Genomic DNA, 20542 nt, shown 5'->3' on the forward strand with positions numbered 1-20542 from the left:
CCAAGTTCTTTCATGAGTTTTATGGTCACTTTAAATTTGCAGGACATTTTGTAACATTTGTGGGACACTTGGTCCTAACCTCAGCAGTCTGTACCCATTCGTCTGTAATCTCCTGGCACCGAAAGCTGTCTTGCAGAAATCTGACATCAACTTGATACTTCCCTTCTTAGAGATGATCTGCTTTTTTCTGCTTAGAGGTCTATGAATCCCTTCTTTATCCTTGAAGTTCAATTACTTAAGCAGGTACGTGTCTGTTTTCACAGCTCTTTTCCTATTCGGAAAGCAGCAATAGCATTTCCCCCATTTTACAGTTGTGCACAAACAAGCTTTGAGAGGCTGTTCAAACAGTGGAACCAAAGCTGTTAAAACTCCCAGTCTAGGCTTGACCACATTGCCAGGCATCTGTGCAAGTCTTCCTTATTGGCCTTTGGGATTCTGGGTCTTTTAAGTTTCAATCTGTACAGAAGTCCATTAAGTTAAGCAGTCTTGTAGGCTTTTGATAATTTTCTGTGCTTTTCTCTTCCTGATAGATATAAATTTAGAATTTTAACAAATCTACTTTCTTCCCTGCACTCTCATGGCGTTTTCTACCACTGTAATACAGCACTAACCACACTGTATTATGGTTAGCTGTACATGGTCCCGTCTCCTGGAATAGGCAGGAATAATGACTTATTTATCTATGTCTGTCATCCTTTTCCTCTGCCCTTTACCACCTTTCCCCACACCCCACATATGCCTTTGTATTCATGGCACAAACAGGTACAATATATATTCATTGACTTGAATCCAGTTATTTACAAAAACTTGTTTAGGATACCAGCATTTTGAGTGCAGGGAATATTTTAGAACTGGCCTCGTATCCTTCATTTTTACTTTTTATTTTTTTCTTATTGATTAATTTATTGATTCATAGATATTTATTTGCCCATAAAACTCTTACGAAAAGCAACTTTGCCAGTAGCACTTACTGTAAAACAAAAATAACTTCAAGATCATCTGATTTTTAAAAGATAATAGGACTTCAAACACATTTAATAATTCAAGACACTTAAATCACATTACTTTCAAAAATGATAATGCTAACCCAACTCTGCAGGAGAGCACATTTCATGGAATATAGTGTCTTTTAAAATCTAAATAAATATACATAGCGTATTTATCTGTGTTTTGGAAAAGATATCTAATTTTGTAGCACTTCACATGATGATAGATATAGAGGAAAATCCATGTTGAAAAACATAATTTCTCACACATACACTTTGCATTCTACTCTTGGATTCTACCTCTCAAAATTTAACCTTAAAACACTTAGATTTCTATGAATAATATGTTGAATGTGCCATAGGTTCTGACTATCTGTGTGATTTATTCTTTGAAATGTTCCATTGAATGTTGGAACCTATCTAGAACCCCAGTATCTAACTTTTAAATTACCATCCTGACTTTTGCCTGTGAAATTATTGTTACAGAAGCTTAGCCACACTCAAGTCTTAATGGCTCTTGATCCTGCAGAATTCCAGAAATGCCATCTTATTGTTAGTGGAATTTCACTGAGGAAGAGCCTTGTTAACACTGATTCACATCGATCATACCTTCTATTTATATATAATGGGCCATTTAGTGAAGGAACTAAATGCTTATGCTCTACTCTGCTAGAAAACTGAAAGAAGAATCTTGAGAGGAATATACAGTTGAACACATGTGACTAAGACCTAATAATAACTATCTCAATAGTAATAGTACCAGCCATCACTACCACGTGTTATCAAGCACTTATTGTGGACCAAGCTTTTGCTAAAAGCTTTATGTGAATTATTTCACTTAATCTTCAAAGGCTATCAGTCTCTTTACATTAATTTCACAGATAAGGAAACTGAGATTCAGAAAGGTTAGGTAACTTTTTTAAGATCACATAGCTGGTTTGTGGCAGAATCAAGATTAGAACACAAAATAAAACTTGACTTCAGAGTTTATGCTCTTAATCCCTCTGCCATCTGCCTTCTTCTACCATATTATGTTATAGACGATGTTGGGCCCAAAGCCAGAGACACAGATGAGCAGACAGAGAGGCCTAAGCACGGAAGGAGTTCAAGGGCTAACACTCAAATGTGACAAGTGAGATACATCTCTTTTAAAGATCACATAGCAGGAGGGAAAAAGTCACACCTTTTTAAAAGACACAGGTGCATTGCAGCAGGTGTGCCTATTTATGTTTGCCTTTGCTTTCTTACTCTTGGATTCAGTTCTTGAAAACTGCTTATTTGAGATAATGAGAGAGAAGCACTTTACATGCTATAATTAAAAAATTAAGTCTGTCTCAAACAAATTAGGAATATGTGCAAATGCATATTTCATTCTTTTTTGGACAAGAGTAGGTGGGAATAATGATAGCTCCACAGATGTAACTCTTCCACGTGCAATCAGCTCTGTCACTTTGTCTATATCCAGAACGATGGTAGTGTCAAAAGTTGAACATCCCTTGATGTGAGTCAATAGTAAGAAATTGGAGAGGAGACTTAAATTCGTCGTAGCCAAATTCAATGTCCATGTAATTATTGTATTTCTTCACAAGTAGTTGCCCTTTTACACAAGTTTTAGGGGGTCATAAATATTAGTGCAGCACTCATGGGCTGATTATTCAGACTGGTCTTACCAGGCATGCTGATGATGAGGCTGACCCTCAAATAGCAGCGCCCTATGTTTTCAAAATGAAAGCATCTACCTGCTCCTCCTTTGACATTTTGTAGATAATCCTTGTTTTCCTCAAAGTTAAGTCAAACAATAGATAGACTAAGAGAGCTCAGCTTGGCTGAATTCAGAACTTTCTTCATTCATTCATCTAACTTTTCTTAAATATCGGGAATGATGGGTAGGCTAAAAGGAATTAGCATGGTTTGTTATGACAATATAACCAACACAGTACAAATATGATTCTTTTTGCATTGTAGAGTTTATTAAATAGCTTATTATATTTGCATATGATTAAAATCTTATTCTCCATGAGTACCAGAAACCACATTTATATTCACATGGAATTTTCATGGAATGGAAATTGAGATGCATTGATTTGATTTTGGTTTTGAGATGCAGTGTGTTGATACACCCTGAGAAAACCATAATTCAAAGAGTCATGTACCATTGCAGCTCTGTTCACAATAGCCAGGATATGGAAGCAACCTAAGTGTCTATCAACAGATGAATGGATAAAGAAGATGTGGCACATATATACAATGGAATATTACTCAGCCATAAAAAGAAACGAAATTGAGTTATTTGTAATGAGGTGGATGGACCTAGAGACTGTCATACAGAGCGAAGTAAGTCAGAAAGAGAAAAACAAATACCATATGCTAACACATATATATCAAATCTAAAAAAAAAAAGTTCTGGAGATGCATTGATTTGATTTTGGTTTTGATATTAGATTTCTACCTTAATATCACTTCAGGAATTTTAACACTGAGCCTCATCATGTGAATTCTAAAGAAATGTCATTTAACAATTAAAAACATTAAATAAATACAATGTCATTTAACCTGAATTGACAATACCAACAATTTAAAGAATGTGGTGTTTAATGGAATGATAAAACTTTTTGTATTTGTAAACCCTGAATTACTGAAATTACCCAAAAAAATCTTATATTCATATATGAAGTACTTGAAAATCCATAACAAATTACTTTTATGTATTCTAATTTAGAGTAAAAAGAAGAAATAATAATTAGAGCAGAAATCAATGAAATTGAAAACAGGAAATCAGTAGAAAAAAAAAATCAGTGAAACCAAAAACTGGTTCTTTGAAAAGAGTAATGAAATCAATAGCCTCTAGCTAGGATAACTAAAAAAAATAATAAGAGACTGGGGACACAAATTACTAATATCAGAAATGAAAGTCGGGACATCACCACAGAGCCATCAACATTAAAAGGATACTAAAAAATACTATGCCAGCAAAGCTGATAACCTAGATGAAAAGGACCAATTCCTTGAAAGACACAATTTGCCAAAACTCAAGCAAGAAGAAGTAAACAATCTGAATGGACCCATATCTATTAAAGAAATTGGATAAATAATTAGTAACCTTCCAAAAGAGAAAGCACCATGCCCATTTGGGCTCACTGGTAAATTCCACCTAACATTTAAGGAAGAAATTTTTACCAATTCTCTACAATATCTTTCAGAGGATAAAATCAAAGGAAATACTTCCTAACTCATTCTATGAGGCCTGCATTACCCTAACACCAAAACCAGACAGACACTACAAGAAAAGAAAACTGCAGACCAATGCCTCTTACGAATGTAGATGCAAAAATCCTCGACAAAATATTAGCAAATTAAATCTAACAATGTATAAAAAGAATTATACACCAAGAAAAAGTGGGATTTATTCTAGGTATGCAAGCCTGATTCAACATTTGAAAATCAATTAATGTACTCCATTACATCAACAGGCTAAATCATATTAACAGGTGCAGAAAAAAAATTTGACAAAATCCAATACCCATTCTTGATAAAAACTCCCCGAAAACTAGGAATAGAAGGGAAGTTCTTCAACTTGATAAAGGATCTCTACAGAAAACTCACAGATAACATCATGCTTAATGGTGAGAAACTCAAAGCTTTCCCTCTAAGATTAGGGACAAGTCAAAGATGTCCCGTCTCAGCACTCCTTTTCAGCATTGCACTGAAAGTTCTAGCTAACACAATAAGACAAGAAGTGGAAATAAAACATATGTAGGTTGGAAAGCAAGGAAGAAACCGTCTTTGTTCATAGATGACATGATTGTCTATTTAGAAAATCTAAAAGAATCAACAAAACTTAAAGTACTTTTTTAAAAAAGATTTTATTTTTTAGAGCAGGTTTAGGTTCACAGCAAAATTGAGGTGAAAGTACAGAGAGTTCCCATATGCTCCCTACCCCCACAGATGCACAGCCTCCCCGTTATCAACATCCCCCACCAGAATCGTACATTTGTTACAACTGATGAACCGAAATTGACACATCATAATCACTCAAAGTCCATAGTTTACATTGCAGTTCACTCTCAGTGTTCTACATTCTATGGGTTTGGGCAAATATATAATGACACATATCCATTATTATAGCACCATACAGAGCATCTTCACTGCCCTAAACCCTCTGTGCTCTACCTGTTACTCCCTTTGTACCCATGGACTGAATCTAAGGAAAATAGTATAGGTAAAATGATATTTCCACCAATACTAAATAGACCATTCTTAGAAATATGTACTTAGTAGACTTTTATGATATACACATATATAAATAGAAAAATGAATTTCCAACCTGTTGCAAGCACCCATGTTGCCCCACTCTGACTTTGTACACCAGGAGACTTGTACCAAAATCAGAAACAAGAATTAGAGTTTGACTGTTCTTCCTGACCTCTTCACCTATCAACTACTCTAAACTGACACCACAGGTTTCCCTACCCAGTGACATTCATAATTATCCTCTCTGTAAAACATCCTACTCTCTTTCCCCATGACATTGCCACTCCAGCAAGCATTTTCCAGCAAAGCTTTGCTTTATCCAGACACTTCAAGCCACACCCATAATCTAAATAATGGTGCTCACGTAGGAACCTTACTGCAGGGACAGCAGCGGGCCCAGTCCTCTTCAGGCTCACTACTGGAGTCCAGTGCAGCTCTTTCATTTACAAACGGAGGCCTTTTGGCTTGGTCACTCTTCGCTAATGAGTTATTATGGCTGGACAACTCAGTTCCATTTTATTACAATGCCCCGTACAATTTATGAATGTTTTAGACATGAAGGAAACTGAAGAGAAAACTAACAGGTGAATTTTCAAGTGTCTTTCCCCAAGCTCCCCTGACGCTTATGTTGTATTGAATATTCAGATCAACTTCAAAGGATGTGAAGAAATTAATTCAGCCATAACTATCAACTTAATGCTACTACAGAAGAAAAAAAAATAATGTAATTATTCAAAATGTCATTTTGTAGATGAAACCCTTTTGCCTGATTTTTTTTTTTTTTTTTTTTTTTGTCTGCGTTGCATTGCTGCTCTTGGGCTTTCTTTAGTTTCATGGAGCGGGGGCTACTTTTCGTTGTGGTGTGCAGGCTTCTCATTGCGGTGGCGTCCCTTGTTGTGGAGGACGGGCTCTGGGTGCGCAGTCTTCAGTAGTTGTGGCTCGTGGGTTCTAGAGCTTAGGCTCAGTAGTTGTGGCGCACGGGCTTCGTTGCTCCGCGGCATGTGGGATCTTCCACTCAAACCCGTGTCCCGTGCATTGGCAGGCAGATTCTTAACCACTGTGCCACCAGGGAAGCCCCTTTTTGCATGCTCTTACAGTTAAAATATTCTTATTGGATTTTGGCTTTTCTCAAAGTGATGCTGCAAATCTCATCTATCTAACTGATACTCACTGAGCACCTCTGAGGTGACTTAAGTATTATTATCCAGTAAGTATGGTATATGTTTCACAAACATATAAACGCTGAGCCTTACTTCAGCTAAATGTATCGGAGCAATGTTCCTGTGGAATCACTACAGTGTAAGCACAAGAATTTAAACTTCTGACATTAATAATGGCAAATGAATAAATGGTGCAGATTACCATCATTCTTGAATATGTAACTACAAGTTAGTGACTAAAAAGTAGAATAACATCCATGTCCATAGGAAAATTTATTTATCGATCATTCAAAAGTATTTATTGAGTGCATGTTTAGTGAAGGCATTGTAGAGGAAACTCGGTATCTGAGGAACCAGGTAAAAATTTCCTTGTCTTCATGGAGTTTTCAGTCTAGTGAGGGAGACATCCTTAACATAAAGCTTGCAAAGAAACAGATATGCTATAAAGAAAAATAGGAAGCATCAATGAGAGGATATATGAGTGTGCACATAAGAGAACATGTTAATTTGGAAGGGCAGGTACAGCCTCCCTGAGGATTGACATGATAGTCGAGTACTGAGGATGAGGAGGGCTGGCCTAGTCTGGTGATATTTCTATGATGAAAGAGGGAATAGTAGGAGAGAGGTGGGAAAAAGGCAGTACTGATGGGGCAGTGCCTCTGAGTAGGGAGGGGCCATGGGATAGGATCCAAAGCTGCATCCAGGGATAGCTCCTGAAGAACCAGCAAAGATCCAGGAGAATGGAGCACAAGCAAAACAACAGGCTTTGAAATGCAGCTCTTTATCAATGACAGATACTGTATATCACAGAAATTCTTTGTTTTACAATTGGGAAAAACATAGTAAGAATGTTTCAAATCCTAATTGACACAAACTTTGTTCCTTTTCTAACTTCTAAACATTCTTACCATAAACTATGAACACGTATATACCAATTTCAGTCCTTGTTTTACTTAGACCTGTTTCAAAGGGGAAGAAGACTAATATATAACACATCCTATCTCTCTGTACTTTATATTGCATCTTCTTGGGAAGAGAAGTTGTGGCAAATTAAATGAAAAATGCATACAAAATAAAGCTATTAAAGTGGAAAAAAGAATTTTTTAAAAAGCAGGGAGAGGGAGAAGTAAATAATCCAAATTAGGCTAGTTATTGTAATTGAAACCTCTTTTTCACTGAGTTTTTTGGCAGCCAAGACAAAAGAAGAAAATGTGATGAAATAAAAACCAAGTATTTTCTGATCAAAGTATCCTTTGATACTTCAGAAAAGAGCAAGTTTTCCAAATCTCAAAGGATTTCTAAATGTAATTTATTCTGTAAGAGATGTGAAACAACAATGGTAGAGTCCTAATAACTACTGTTTATAAAGTAGAATATCTACTACGTGCTAAGGGCTTCCATGCCCCATCTCCGATTCTCACTACAGCCTGTAAAGTGGACCTTGCAGATGAGAAAACTGAGATTTAGAGGGTAGGAAAATTGTTTAAGGTTGCACAGGTAATAAATGGTATACTTGGGGTATATTGCCCCAAAGCAGCTCTCATAATGTTTTTCCTTAATAACCATTTCAAAAACAATACCACAAAACCTTATTATGCTTTATTTCTTATATTAACCCTTGATCAAAACCAAGAGCATAATATTGAAACAGAACTCGGCAAAGGTATGCCTTTGGCACCAAAACGTTAAATTTATTATTATAAAATCCTTAAAAAGTAATTGTTTCCTATCTTGATTAGTCTGCAGATAGAATTCTACTTGTCATTTAATGCTTTTTTTTCCTAAAAAGAGAATGCACTTTGCAAAATTTGAGCCAGTAAATTAGTTGTGCTTCTCTGCCTCTGACGCTTTCTCTTCCTCCTCCTTCTTCTTTTTATTCCACAAAGTTTTAATTAAATTCATACACACCTGGTTGTTTGCTCTTCCAATTTCTTTATTAAAGGTTACCATTAGTCAAGATAACCTTTAGTAATTAGCTGCTACAATTGTTGTCAGATTGATTATTTATTATTTATTTATTATTTCTCCCTATTAAATTGTTGGATTCATATAGAACATTTTATAGATCTTTTCCTAAACTGATGTTTAGGTTTTCAACCTGTTTCCTTGCTTGTCCTCAATTTACTTTAATTATGATTACTTTTAACACTTGGTTTATTCTAGAATATCCAATAATCTCATTTCTTAGTATTTCTAATCCTTTTGTCTACTTATGTTGAATCCCCATAATCTGTAGCTAAAATGACAATACTTTGATAAGGTCTATTTCTCTGTGATTAGATATTCCTTAATCAGTTCTATATCATTCATATGATATAAAACGTCTTTACACATTTTCCTATGAGTACCCAATTGTGAGGAGCATTTTTCCCCTTAATACCGTTTTCTTCTTCACTTCTCCATGTGCAGTGATCTCAACGTGTCAAAACAAGATTAGCATTTGATGAGATTATGTATTTTATTTAAAACCTATTTTGAAAATAAGGGGAAGTGTGCCTATTATTCAGCTCTTAAAAACTACTCTTTTTATGTCTTCAGATGCTGTAAGACAAGTTTTCAAAGTATATTTTAGGGATTCCTGGAGGGTCCCTGAGACCCCTTTCAGGGTCTGTGCGGTCAAAACTATTTCATCATAATATGAGAGCATTTCTCCTTACTTACCAAAGTACTGTGGAATTTTCCAGAGTCTACATGATATGTGATTTTACAATAGAGAATGCAGCAGATATGAGAATCCAGCTGTTTTCCATTAAACCAGACATTAAAGAAATTTGTAAAACTTTAAAACAATGGCATAGTACTCTCTAATTTTTTGTCTTAGAAAATAGTTATGTTTTAAAATGTATATGTTAACATCATGAGTTTATTGTTTTATTTTTAAATAAATTAATAAGTGATTTTTAAATTTCTCAGTTTTAACTACTTACACAGTAACTAAATGTTAGGCATAACTCACATAAACAAGAGCTCTTTGAGGTTCTTAATATATTTTATTTAACTTTCTAGAAGTCCTGAGACCAAAAAGTTTGAGAACTGGTGCTCTGGAAGTGTTGCTGCTTCTAATGATTGTATCTTCTTGGGGAAGACAAAAGATCATATACTCCATGTTTTCCTTCTTCCTGGCTTCCTGACTTGAGATAACGTAAAAGTCAAAAATACTAACTATTGATGAAAGGCAATCAGTGGGTCTAAGCAAAAATAAAATTGCCATTTTGCCAATAAAATACACTTAAATGCCTCCTCCCATATGTGCACATGATTATATTATGACTTTTAATAATCTATTATTTTCTCTAAAACTTTTCTTCTGTTATCTGGTCTAGTTCTCCTTTATGGAGTGCCAAATGGTGTTTTGTTTTTGTTTGTTTTGTCTTGCTTTCTTTAGATTTGGACTTAGAACACATGACCACCATTTCTGTTTAAGAAAGCCAGAACAACATTTAATGAGAATCTTTACATAATTAGAACTTGCTAAACCAACACTTGTCAGTTCATCTCATTTGCTTTTGTTATTGTGTTGCTGTTTTCAGTGTCATTTTCTTCCCAAAGCAGTGGAGCTTCTAAATTGGGTTAGATTAGGGAGGAAAATCGATATTTTCTATTGACCCCAAACTATGCAATTCTTAGGTATGCTCCAAAGCTATTATATGAGATACATCTTTGCCTTTCAAACGCTGCATATACGAGATATAGTCTCTTCCTTCTTAGGGATATGGTGGCTTTTTCCACGGTATCATTCGAGGCTGAGTGGGGTCCTCTGTCATTCTCTCGTATCTCCTCCCACTCTCTTATTACCTTCCCTCTCTTCCATTATTCTCCCCTCTTCTCCTTCGTTTTTATTTTCCTCTCATCCCCACCCTACAAAATCAAGAAATAAGTATTTCTTGAGCACCTGCTTGGGAATCATGACATGGGCAAAGGTATAGACTCTGCTGCCAGATGCCCAGGTCTGAATCTTGACACCACAATCTCTAGTTGTGACATTGTACAGATCTCTTAGCCTCTCTATGCCTCAATTTTCTCACTTCCAGAACAAGAATTATATGATTTACATCACAGTGCTGCTGCTAAGATTAAATAAACTAAGAGATCTAAGGTGTTTATAATAGTGCTTGGAATATAGTAAGTGCTTAGGACATGAATGGTATTATTATCTACCTGATAATGATCTAGTATAAAGAGTGAGCTAGACCTGGTAAGACATGAACAAAAGCAACTTTATGTTTTTCTCACTGTTGTCCTGACACATTAACCCCGTGAATCCATTCTTCTCCTCAATGAATAAAATTTCAGGCCATGCCCATAGTTTTTCTTGTCCCTCTTGGGTAAGGAAAAGACCAAAATTTTATTTTTTACTTTTTTTGTTGAAGTATACTTGATTTACAATATTGTGTTTCTGCTGTCCAGCAAAGTGATTCAGTTATATATATATACATTCTTTTTTATGTTCTTTTCCATTACTGTTTATCTCAGGATATTGAATATAGTTCCCTGTGCTATACAGTAGGACCTTGTTGTTTATCCATTCTATATGTAATAGTTTGCATTTGCTAACCCCAAACTCCCAGTCCATCTCTCCCCGACCCCTGCCTTGGCAACTACAAGTCTGTTCTCTATGTCTGTGGGTCTGTTCCTGTTTCACAGATAAGTTCACTTGTGTCATATTTTAGATTCCACATATAAGTGATATCATATAGTATTTGTATTTCTCTTTCTGAATTACTTCATTTAGTATGATAATCTCTAGTTGCATCCATGTTGCTGCAAATGGCATTATTTCGTTCTTTTTTATGGCTGAGTAGTATTCCATTGTATGTATGTACCACATCTTCTTTATCCATTCCTCTGTTGATGGACCTTTAGGCTGTTTCCATGCCTTGGCTATTGTGAATAGTACTACTATGAACATAGGGGTACATGTATCTTTTTGAATTATAGTTTTGTCCAGATATATGCCCAGGAATAGATTGTGGATCATATGGTAATTCTATTTTTAGTTTTTTGAGGAACCTTCATACTGTTTTCCATAGAGGCTGTACCAACTTAACATTCCCACCAACAGTGTAGGAGGGTTCCCTTCTCTCCACACTCTCTCCAGCATTTGTTATTTGTAGACTTTTTAATTATTGCCATTCTGACTGGTGTGAGGTGACACCTCATTGTAGTTTTGATTTGCATTTCTCTAATAATTAGCAATGTTGAGCATCTTTTCATGACAAGACCAAAATTTAAGACTCATCCAGTTTTAAACTTCTTCCCTTCCCCACCTTGGGATCTGTAATTTATAAACATAGCGGGTAGGAATTCTTGTTAGTTTCTTCTTTTTTTCTTGCTCTTTTTCAACAAGCTAGATGCTGATTGTGGTCCTTCCAGGGTTGGGATGTGAAGGCGATGATGAAGAGTGAGTGGGTTAGGAGATGGAGGGTTAAGACTTGGTCTTACCAGATGGGCACAGTTCTGGGCTGGCACCAGTGATCTCTGGGTGTGGCAGGTTACAAATGCCTGTTGTTCTTTCCCTATGGGACACCATTGATAGCTCTACAGAGACTCATTGCAGGACAGTTCTCTCACTCTAGGTGATCTAAGTGGCCCTTCAGCTGCCTACTCTCACCTCCCTCATGTTCTGCTTTCTGTGATGCTGAGATGAGGTGGCATCATCCCAGCAGGAAACACTCCAGCAAAGGGACCTCTTCTGGGAGACTAGTGTCTGATTCCCTTCTGCACAGTCTACACTGGGCCCATGAGAAATGTGCTTCTTTGTCCAGCTATTATTTGAAGGCAGCTGAATCTCACTGAGAACCTCTCTCCTCAATCACCTGCTCCAACCATTTTCCAGTTTTTCATGAGTGAGCCAGGTATCAGTCCCTATTTCCCCAAATCACTAAGTGACACATGTCAAGTGACCTTGAAGCTGTTTATCCCCTCTTACTTGGCTTGAGTAGAAAGAAAGGACTTCCTCTCTTCCCCTATGAGATTGGAAAGGAGAAAAACTACAACACCCTGGCAACTTTTTCTCTTAACCCAACAGAAAGATAGGCAAAGGATTTGAATGGGCATTTTATAAAAAGGAAAACCAGTAAAGGTATGAAAAGAAGCTAGACTATACCAGTAAACAGAGAAAGATAAATTAAACAAAACTTAAGGTATAATTTTTATACTCCAGCTCAGCAAAAGTTAAAAATATAAATTTTGTAAAGATATTAGGAAAACATATACACTTACAATGTTTATGTGAGTAAATACTGATGGAGTCTTTTAGGAAAGTGATTTTGCAGTATATATTAAAATTAAAAGTCTATATAACTTTTAACCCCACCAGACCTGCTTCCAGGTATCTGTCCTAGAGAAACACCAGCAAAAATACTCAAATATCCAAGTACTGACAGTTTATTAATGCATTATTTGTAATTTTAAAAAACTTGAATGTCCATCAAAATGGGAATAGCAAAATAAAAAGTGATGGACATCAAACAAAAAATGGATGCAAGGATTAAATAAAATAAGCTGTGGTGACATGTGAGAAAGATTTCAAAGACATGTTAAGTGAAAAAAAGAGCAGTGTAAAAACTTTTATTAATGATACATTGATGTAATAAAATGGAAAAATCAGGGATATTTCTTTGTATACATATACTCATATTTGTAAATGCATAGAAAAAAGTTCAGACCATTTCAAACTGATGAATGATTGCTTTTGGAGAGGACCTGAGGCTTCCCCTGGAAGAGAAGCACGGTCAGGTAGAACTTTTAACATTCACAATGAGAGTATGTTACATGTTTAATTACACATGATTTACAAAATAATTTAAAATGTAATAAAATGAATGGAGTTGTTAGAGGTAATTTTTAAGATAATCTCAAGTATAATACTCTATACTGATAGCTGGATATACTAATCCTCAGAAGAGTCTATGAGAGCATTCATTGTCATTAAACAATATTTTTCATATTAAGGGTAGTTCTCTATAATAATTACTCACATCTAAATGTCTGTTCAAATGATAATTAAGAAATCTTTGCTATGGTTGTGAACTTCTAAGATGACACATACAATTATGCTTTTCAGATAATAAATCAGACAAATTTCAACACAGAGCACCTTGACTTTATTATAATAATAATTAGCCAAGGGCTTCCCTGGTGGCGCAGTGGTTGAGAGTCCGCCTGCCGAAGCAGGGGACACAGGTTCGTGCCCCGGTCTGGGAAGATCCCACATGCCGCGGAGCGGCTGGGCCCGTGAGCCATGGCCGCTGAGCCTGCGTGTCTGGAGCCTGTGCTCCGCAGTGGCAGAGGCCACAACAGTGAGAGGCCCATGTACGCAAAAAAATAATAATAATAATAATAATTAGCCAATTTGAGCTGATATGGTAATATGCATATGAGAACTGCAACCAATATTCTCTGAGAAGTAAATATTTTATTTCTGGCAGTTGGTTCTATACAATTTAAATTGCATTTCACTTTTAGTAAAATATGTATAAGCTATTCTCAAATGACATATAGTTTAAAACATATTTTCCCTCTTGGTGTTTATTTTTAAATCATAGTATGTGTGTTGTTGAATCACATAACTTAGTAAAAATTATTATAATTCTGGAAAGATTAAATGTTGGAACCATAAATATAATTATATGAATGTTACTTAATTATTTTCCCTATTTAGTACCTACATGAAAATGGGATTGTCCATCGTGATCTCAAACCAGAGAACCTTCTCTATGCAACTCCAGCCCCAGATGCACCACTCAAAATTGGTATGTTTCCTGATGTCTTATGATCCCTTTTCCCAAAGCAGAAGAAATTTATTCCACGGAATTTGTAAATATTGCTCTGTCCAGTTTTGCCTCCATTTAATTTCCTCAAATATTGGTATCTGTAAAGGAATAATGCATTGTTTTGGAAGTCTGTGCTCTTTCCTGGAATATTTACCTGAATTAGTGCATAGAAGGTGGTGCTTCATTGCTGGACACACAAAGGAATCACAGCTCTTGGAAATGACAGGGACTTCAGGAGGTGACCTTGTATTTTGTAGATAAGTTTATATAGTAGAAAATCACAGATTACATGACATTTCTTATTGCACAAGTTAGTTGGAGCTTAATTTTAGGTAATGAAGAACTTTGACACAAAATGCTTAGTACATATCAGTGAATTTGGGCTCTGAATCATTTGTTTATATGAACAGAGATAAATTGAGATCTGTATTTCCCAAAGTACACTCCACAGAACACTGGTCCTCAGTTGAGTGAACCATTCCCGGCTCCTTTTGGCGGGGGGAATGGTTTGTGGAGGTGCTAAGTTTGGTCAAGTAACTTAAGAAATGCCAACTTACAGTTAAACAAGATTTTTATTTCTGCAGGACTTTTGAGAAAGTTAAAAATGCTAATGTGTAGAGTGACTTCTAAATTAGTGTCTGTGAGGCTTTTTCCAAACCTTATTTGACTCTGGAAACCTTGGTTTGGTTTTGTTCCCCCAGTAAGCACTCTGAAGAACTACAAAGATGGTTTGGGAAGTTCTGATCTACCCAAAGAGATCATTAAATCATCATTTTAGAAAAACGTATATTAAATTTTACTTTCCATGTCCCTTACAGAACAAATCTTTGTTTGCAAAAATAATTATAAAATTTATTTTAGGTGAAATCTTCTTAGTAGAATCTGTACTAAATCCTCTAAAGGGCATTGCTTTTTTGGCGCTTTTATAATTCTAATCTGATGAGTTCACTGCATTTATAAATGTTAACACTTTTGAAAATTAAGTTGTACATATCATGGAAGAGCTCAGACAACATAATGTGCTTTATGAATGCAAGAACCTAAAGAAAAAATACTGAAGTCGTGCTGGGCAGCCAGCTTGTTCTCATAATCACTCCTGAAAGGCAGTGGGCAGCAGGGAAGCTTCCATTTCCTTTAACATCACTTTCAAAGATTTTATCCTTCAAGAAATTTCTTTAAATGGATGGATAGATACTAATTTAGACAGGAGAGCCTTTCTTTCTGAAGGACTTCCTGCTGCTTTTTCTGATAAGGATCAGCACCTCCATGGAAATGTGGGTTTATCTTTGAAGTCTAAAATGGCATCAATTCTGTACCTGCCTCTCTTGAAGAATGGCCTTGAACTGTTTCCTTATGTTTCCTGGGTGAGAAGGATGTAGCCCAGCAAATAGACCATAATGGTAGCAACTTCTGTTTATGTTTTATCTAGGTACCATTCTGAGAAATAAATAAGAATTTTTGCACAAAGTTATATGTTCCTCATACAAGAGTAAATTCTTATCCGTCAAATATACTAGAGAACAAAATTACTTATTTTGAAGCAGAATAAACCTTTGATATATCTGTTCATTTTACTGACATTTACAGAAGTCTAATTTTTTATTTTGATTTCTTCCAGTGGATTAAAAGTTCTGAATTATATCAGTAATTCTATACTGTCCTTTAGAGTTAGTTTCAAATCTCAGAATTAATATTAGACAAAATATATCTGTCACAACTATTATTTCAAGAAGAAATAGCTTATTTACTGAAAGCTAGTAATTATAGAGAAGAGCATAACATGTATTTGGGAGTCATGGGGTATTTTTTTTCCAATTTAAAGCAAGGCATGAATTATTATTTAGTTTTTTTTAGTTTATTGTCCCAGGTGACTGGCCCCTATCTATATCCACCCCAACGTCAAATACAAACAAATAAATAAGTTTTACTTTGAATAACAAAAAAGTAATCTGTCATCATATAAAAGCTGAGAAACGACTCACTTCATTAAATTTTTTTCTTGTCTCAGCTGATTTTGGGCTCTCTAAAATCGTGGAACATCAAGTGCTCATGAAGACAGTATGTGGAACCCCAGGGTACTGCGGTATGTTCTTTAATACCAATATTTTACTTTTATTGTATTCAATGATCTGATCTTTTTTAACTCCTAATATCTCTATTTGAAACACAATTTGATGTAAGTCTCCATGAGGAAGGCATATGTAAATGACATTCAGACCACCTGTTGTTCTGCATGAGGGGTTCGATGATGTTGATTTTAGGGCACCCCTGTTAAGACAGCAGGGGGGAGAGGGGCCCTCAGAAGGAAGGACTGGGTGTTCTGTACCTGCTTTTAGGTAGTAGCTACTCTTGGACCCACTCAGGAATGGAAAGACAGTCACCGGGGAAAAGGGCAGGGAAACAGCATTGTGGTTGGGATTAAAGCCATGAGCCCTTTGTTACTTTACTTATTTGCTTTTACTCAAGAAGGTGTGTGAGGAGAGCATGTATCATTAATTCCGTTGGTGTATAAGACTGCAGTGAGGGAGGGGTAGCCCATAGTTCTCATGGATGGCACTGGCCTAGCCTGACTAGGGCAACGGCTTTAGGTGGGGTTTCACCGCCAGAGTCCCCCAGAGATGAGCTGTGGGACAGTCCTCCCATCCTCTTGCCCAGTCTCCCAGAATGGGCTGAAGGTACCCTGAGTACAGTTCATAATCCAGAGACAGAACAATATCATTTGATCCAAGCCAGCATGAAGCTCGCCCTTCTTTCCTTGACAGCTATATTAATCTGGCAACAACCTAAAAGCCAATAAAGCTTGCAAAAATTATCAAGAATTTCTAAAGTTTTTCTGACTAATGAATATGTCACAAATTAATTAAAATCTGGATTACAAAGAAAAGAGACAAGACTTCAAGTTACCAGTCATAAGATTAGCTATCATTTTCTCTTAGGATCATCGTCTTTTTATACAAATCTTCCTTCACTCGCTCATCTCTTCAGCAAAATCACCTGCTGTATTTCAGGCCAGTGCTTGGCACCAGGAAGATGCATTTCTTGCCTCCAACCCCATCCCCAGGGGTTCACAATCTATAGGGGAACAGACAGGAAACCAAAAAAGTATCGCATCTTAGGAAATACCAGGTTATGCACATGGAAAGGCCTTTATGGAGACACAGGAGAAGGGTGGTATTTGCAGTTATCTGTCTTATTCTTCTATGGCATTTATATTTGTTAGTCACCCACCTCAGAAATAGGCACATAAGAACTATATTACTGACTCATTGTAACAACTTTTGAATTCATAGAAATCAGACTGGAGAGGTGCAGTAAGATAGTCACTGAAGCAAATGTATGATTAAATTCACAGAATTTTAGTGCTGAAAGAAACTTTAATATTCATTTACTAACATTCTCATTTTACTAAGGTCAAAAGAGTATGACTTCCCCAAGATTCCACATCTAGTTATTAGTGGATCAGGGATGAGAATCCTGGTATACAATGTCCTGAAAACAGATTTATAGAATTCCCTATTCAAAAAAGCAACATAGATAAATCAGTATAGTTTTCCCTCATAGAAATATTTATCATTTATTGCTTTTAGTTTAAAATATTCTCTATTTTAATTTTCGAAGCCTCAAAAGTATTACTTGGTCATTGTAAGAAGTGAAAATCCAAACATGTGTAATCAATATTAACAGCCTCATTCATTCTTCCACACCAGTCTCCATGTTTCCATGTTCACATAAACATTTTATAATTTTGATTTTAACTAGCTAGTTTCCCTGGTCTAAAATAATAATATTTTAGATTACTTTCTTGCAGCAGAATTGTTCATAAATCCAGGAAGTGCACAGAATTTTGTACCTATCTTTCTGTTAAATCTTTACATTGTGCCAAATATTCTTCTTCTGGATCTTAAGATCCTTGAGGACAGGAGTAATTTATCAATTAGGAGTAAATTCAGAAAACTAAAAATAACTATGGCTTAAACAAGACAGAAGTTAATTTCTCTGATGCTAGAGGTCTAGAGATAGGCAATCCTGATGGGTTCCACAGCTATGGTTCTGCAGGTGTGGTGGATCTCAGTGTCAGGGATTCAGACTTTTCCTGTCTTACTCTACCATTCCTGAGTATGTTTCCTCACAGTCCAAAATGGCTGCTTGAAGTCAGTCATTATATCTGCATTCTACACAACCAGAAGGAAACAAATCTAAAAAAGAGTGCACATTTTCACTGTTAAACAGACTTGCTGAAGCCCCACATGTCACTTCCACTTATATCTTATCAGCCAGCACTTAGTTATAGCCTCCACACTGCCAGGGAAACTGGCAATATATCCCTTGGCCGCACGTGCTGCTGTCCCAAATGAATTCAGGGTTCTATTACAAAGAATGAATATTGCATTAGATGACTCACTATCTCTACCACAGGCTTATGAGTAAGATTTTCATTCTCAGAAAAAAATGTGAGGACTTCCCTGGTAGTCCAGTGGTTGAGAATCTGCCTTCCAATGCAGGAGACGTGCGTTCGATCCCTGGTCTGGGAACTAAGATCCCACAAGCTGCAGGGCGGCTAAGCCCGCATGCTCTAGAGCCCACGCGCCACAACTAGAAAGAAGCCCGCATGCCGCCACTAAGACCTGATGCAGCCAAATAAATTAATAAGTAAATAAATATTTTTTTAATGTGGAAACCATTGCAGTATGTTCCCTATAGGCATGCTCTTTTTCATTTTCCTTAGAACTGTTAGTAGACAGCCTATCACCCTTCCCTTCTAATGATGCCGTGTGAACTTTTCCTTTCTCTAATTCATATGTCCTTATTTGTCCTCATCCTGAATTTCTTTCCTGCCTCCAGATCGCCAACAATATGGAGAAAAATAAGAACCTGGAATTTAGTACTATGTGCCAAATGGGGTTGCCTGTTTGTGACCACTAATTGCTGACCAATTGACAGAAGCATTGAAAGAGGATTGAGAAAAGAATGAGACAACAAATTAAGGATTTCCCACAAGAATAAAGCTGGTGGACAATTTAGTAATCATTATCTAATACAGAACAATAAGTATTCCAGGGAGGTAGGTAGGTTGGAGAAATTCTCTGAGACTTGAGCAGCCCTGAAATTGAAGGATCAGGGAGAACTTACCCTAGTGATCTCTCAGGGTCCCTGCCATGACTAAGAGATAGCAGTCCTTTCAGTGGCTTTAATAATAGTGATAAGAGGGACTTCCCCAATGGTCCAGTGGTAAAGAATCAACCTTCCCATGCAGAGGATGCGGGTTCGATCCCTGGTTGGGGAAGTAAGATCCCACATGCCTAGGGGCAACTAAGCCCGCGCGCCACAACTACTGAGCCCATGCACCTCAACTAGAGAGCCTGCATACCACAAACTACAGAGCCCATGCGCTCTGGAGCCCACGCACCATAACTAGAGAGAGAAAACCTGCACGCTGCAACTAGAGAGAAGCCTGCATGCCACAACGAAGAGCCCACGTGCAGCCAAAATATAAATAAATAAATTAATAATAATAATAGTGATAAGAGCAACTCTTTCTTGCAGCAGTACAGAATGGTCATTCTATGAATGAATGATTCATTCACTGATAAAATGAACATTGAATGTCTAATAGACTCCATGTTAGTCACTGAGATTATAAGAGTGAACACAGTATGATCTTGCCCTTTAAGGATTTCATAGGCTATAAAAGAAGAAAGACCTGTACACATAAATCAAAATTTGTTGTAATAAGTTATATATTTATCTGAGCCAAAGGCTCAAGCATTTAGAGGGGAGGGAACAATTAATCCTTCTTAGATGGGCCTTTACAGAGGAGGGGTACTAAAGGATTAGTAGGAGTTCAACAAGTGAAGAGGTGGCCACAAGGCATTGTTTGTCAGCAAGCACAGGAAGAGAAAAGTCAGAGGAGTGGTAGCATCTGAAAAGTTCAGGGACTGTTTGTTACTTTGTCACTTTGCATGACTGGAACACAGAGTCTTTGGTACAGAGAATACAGATGGACTTGGAAAAGTAGGATGGACCAAATTTTAAAAGAATCTGTACATTAGGCTAAGGAATTCAGACTTGCTTTGGTAGATAATAGTGATCCAGCAAAGGTTCTTAATCAGGGCAATTATATTTTTAAATCAAACCTGTATTTTATAAATACCTTGATAATGACATTATGACAGATGGATTTGAGAGAGAAAAGAGATCAAAAGAAGACAAATTAGAAAGCTATTGTAAATGCTCTTTCCTGTCACTCCATAAACAGCTTCTCAGTGAATAATGTATTCAATCTACTCCCAAATCCAATCGTTTATTTTTTTAATATAAAGTTATTGTAGGGCTTCCCTGGTGGCACAGTGGTTGAGAGTCCGCCTGCTGA

General features: G+C 36.5%; 1 protein-coding gene across 1 annotated transcript in view; it reads left to right on the plus strand.

Annotated features, from left to right (window-relative positions):
* CAMK4 (calcium/calmodulin dependent protein kinase IV) overlaps nucleotides 1-20542 on the plus strand; it is a 216223-nt gene that overhangs the window by 174055 nt on the left and 21626 nt on the right. Inside the window, exons 6-7 of the mRNA XM_065875298.1 lie at nucleotides 14061-14151; nucleotides 16181-16255. Coding sequence (XP_065731370.1) covers nucleotides 14061-14151; nucleotides 16181-16255 — 166 coding nt within the window. The remainder of the gene's footprint in view (nucleotides 1-14060; nucleotides 14152-16180; nucleotides 16256-20542) is intronic.

Source organism: Phocoena phocoena, chromosome 3 (assembly GCF_963924675.1).
Source record: "Phocoena phocoena chromosome 3, mPhoPho1.1, whole genome shotgun sequence".
Lineage (NCBI taxonomy): Eukaryota > Metazoa > Chordata > Mammalia > Artiodactyla > Phocoenidae > Phocoena > Phocoena phocoena.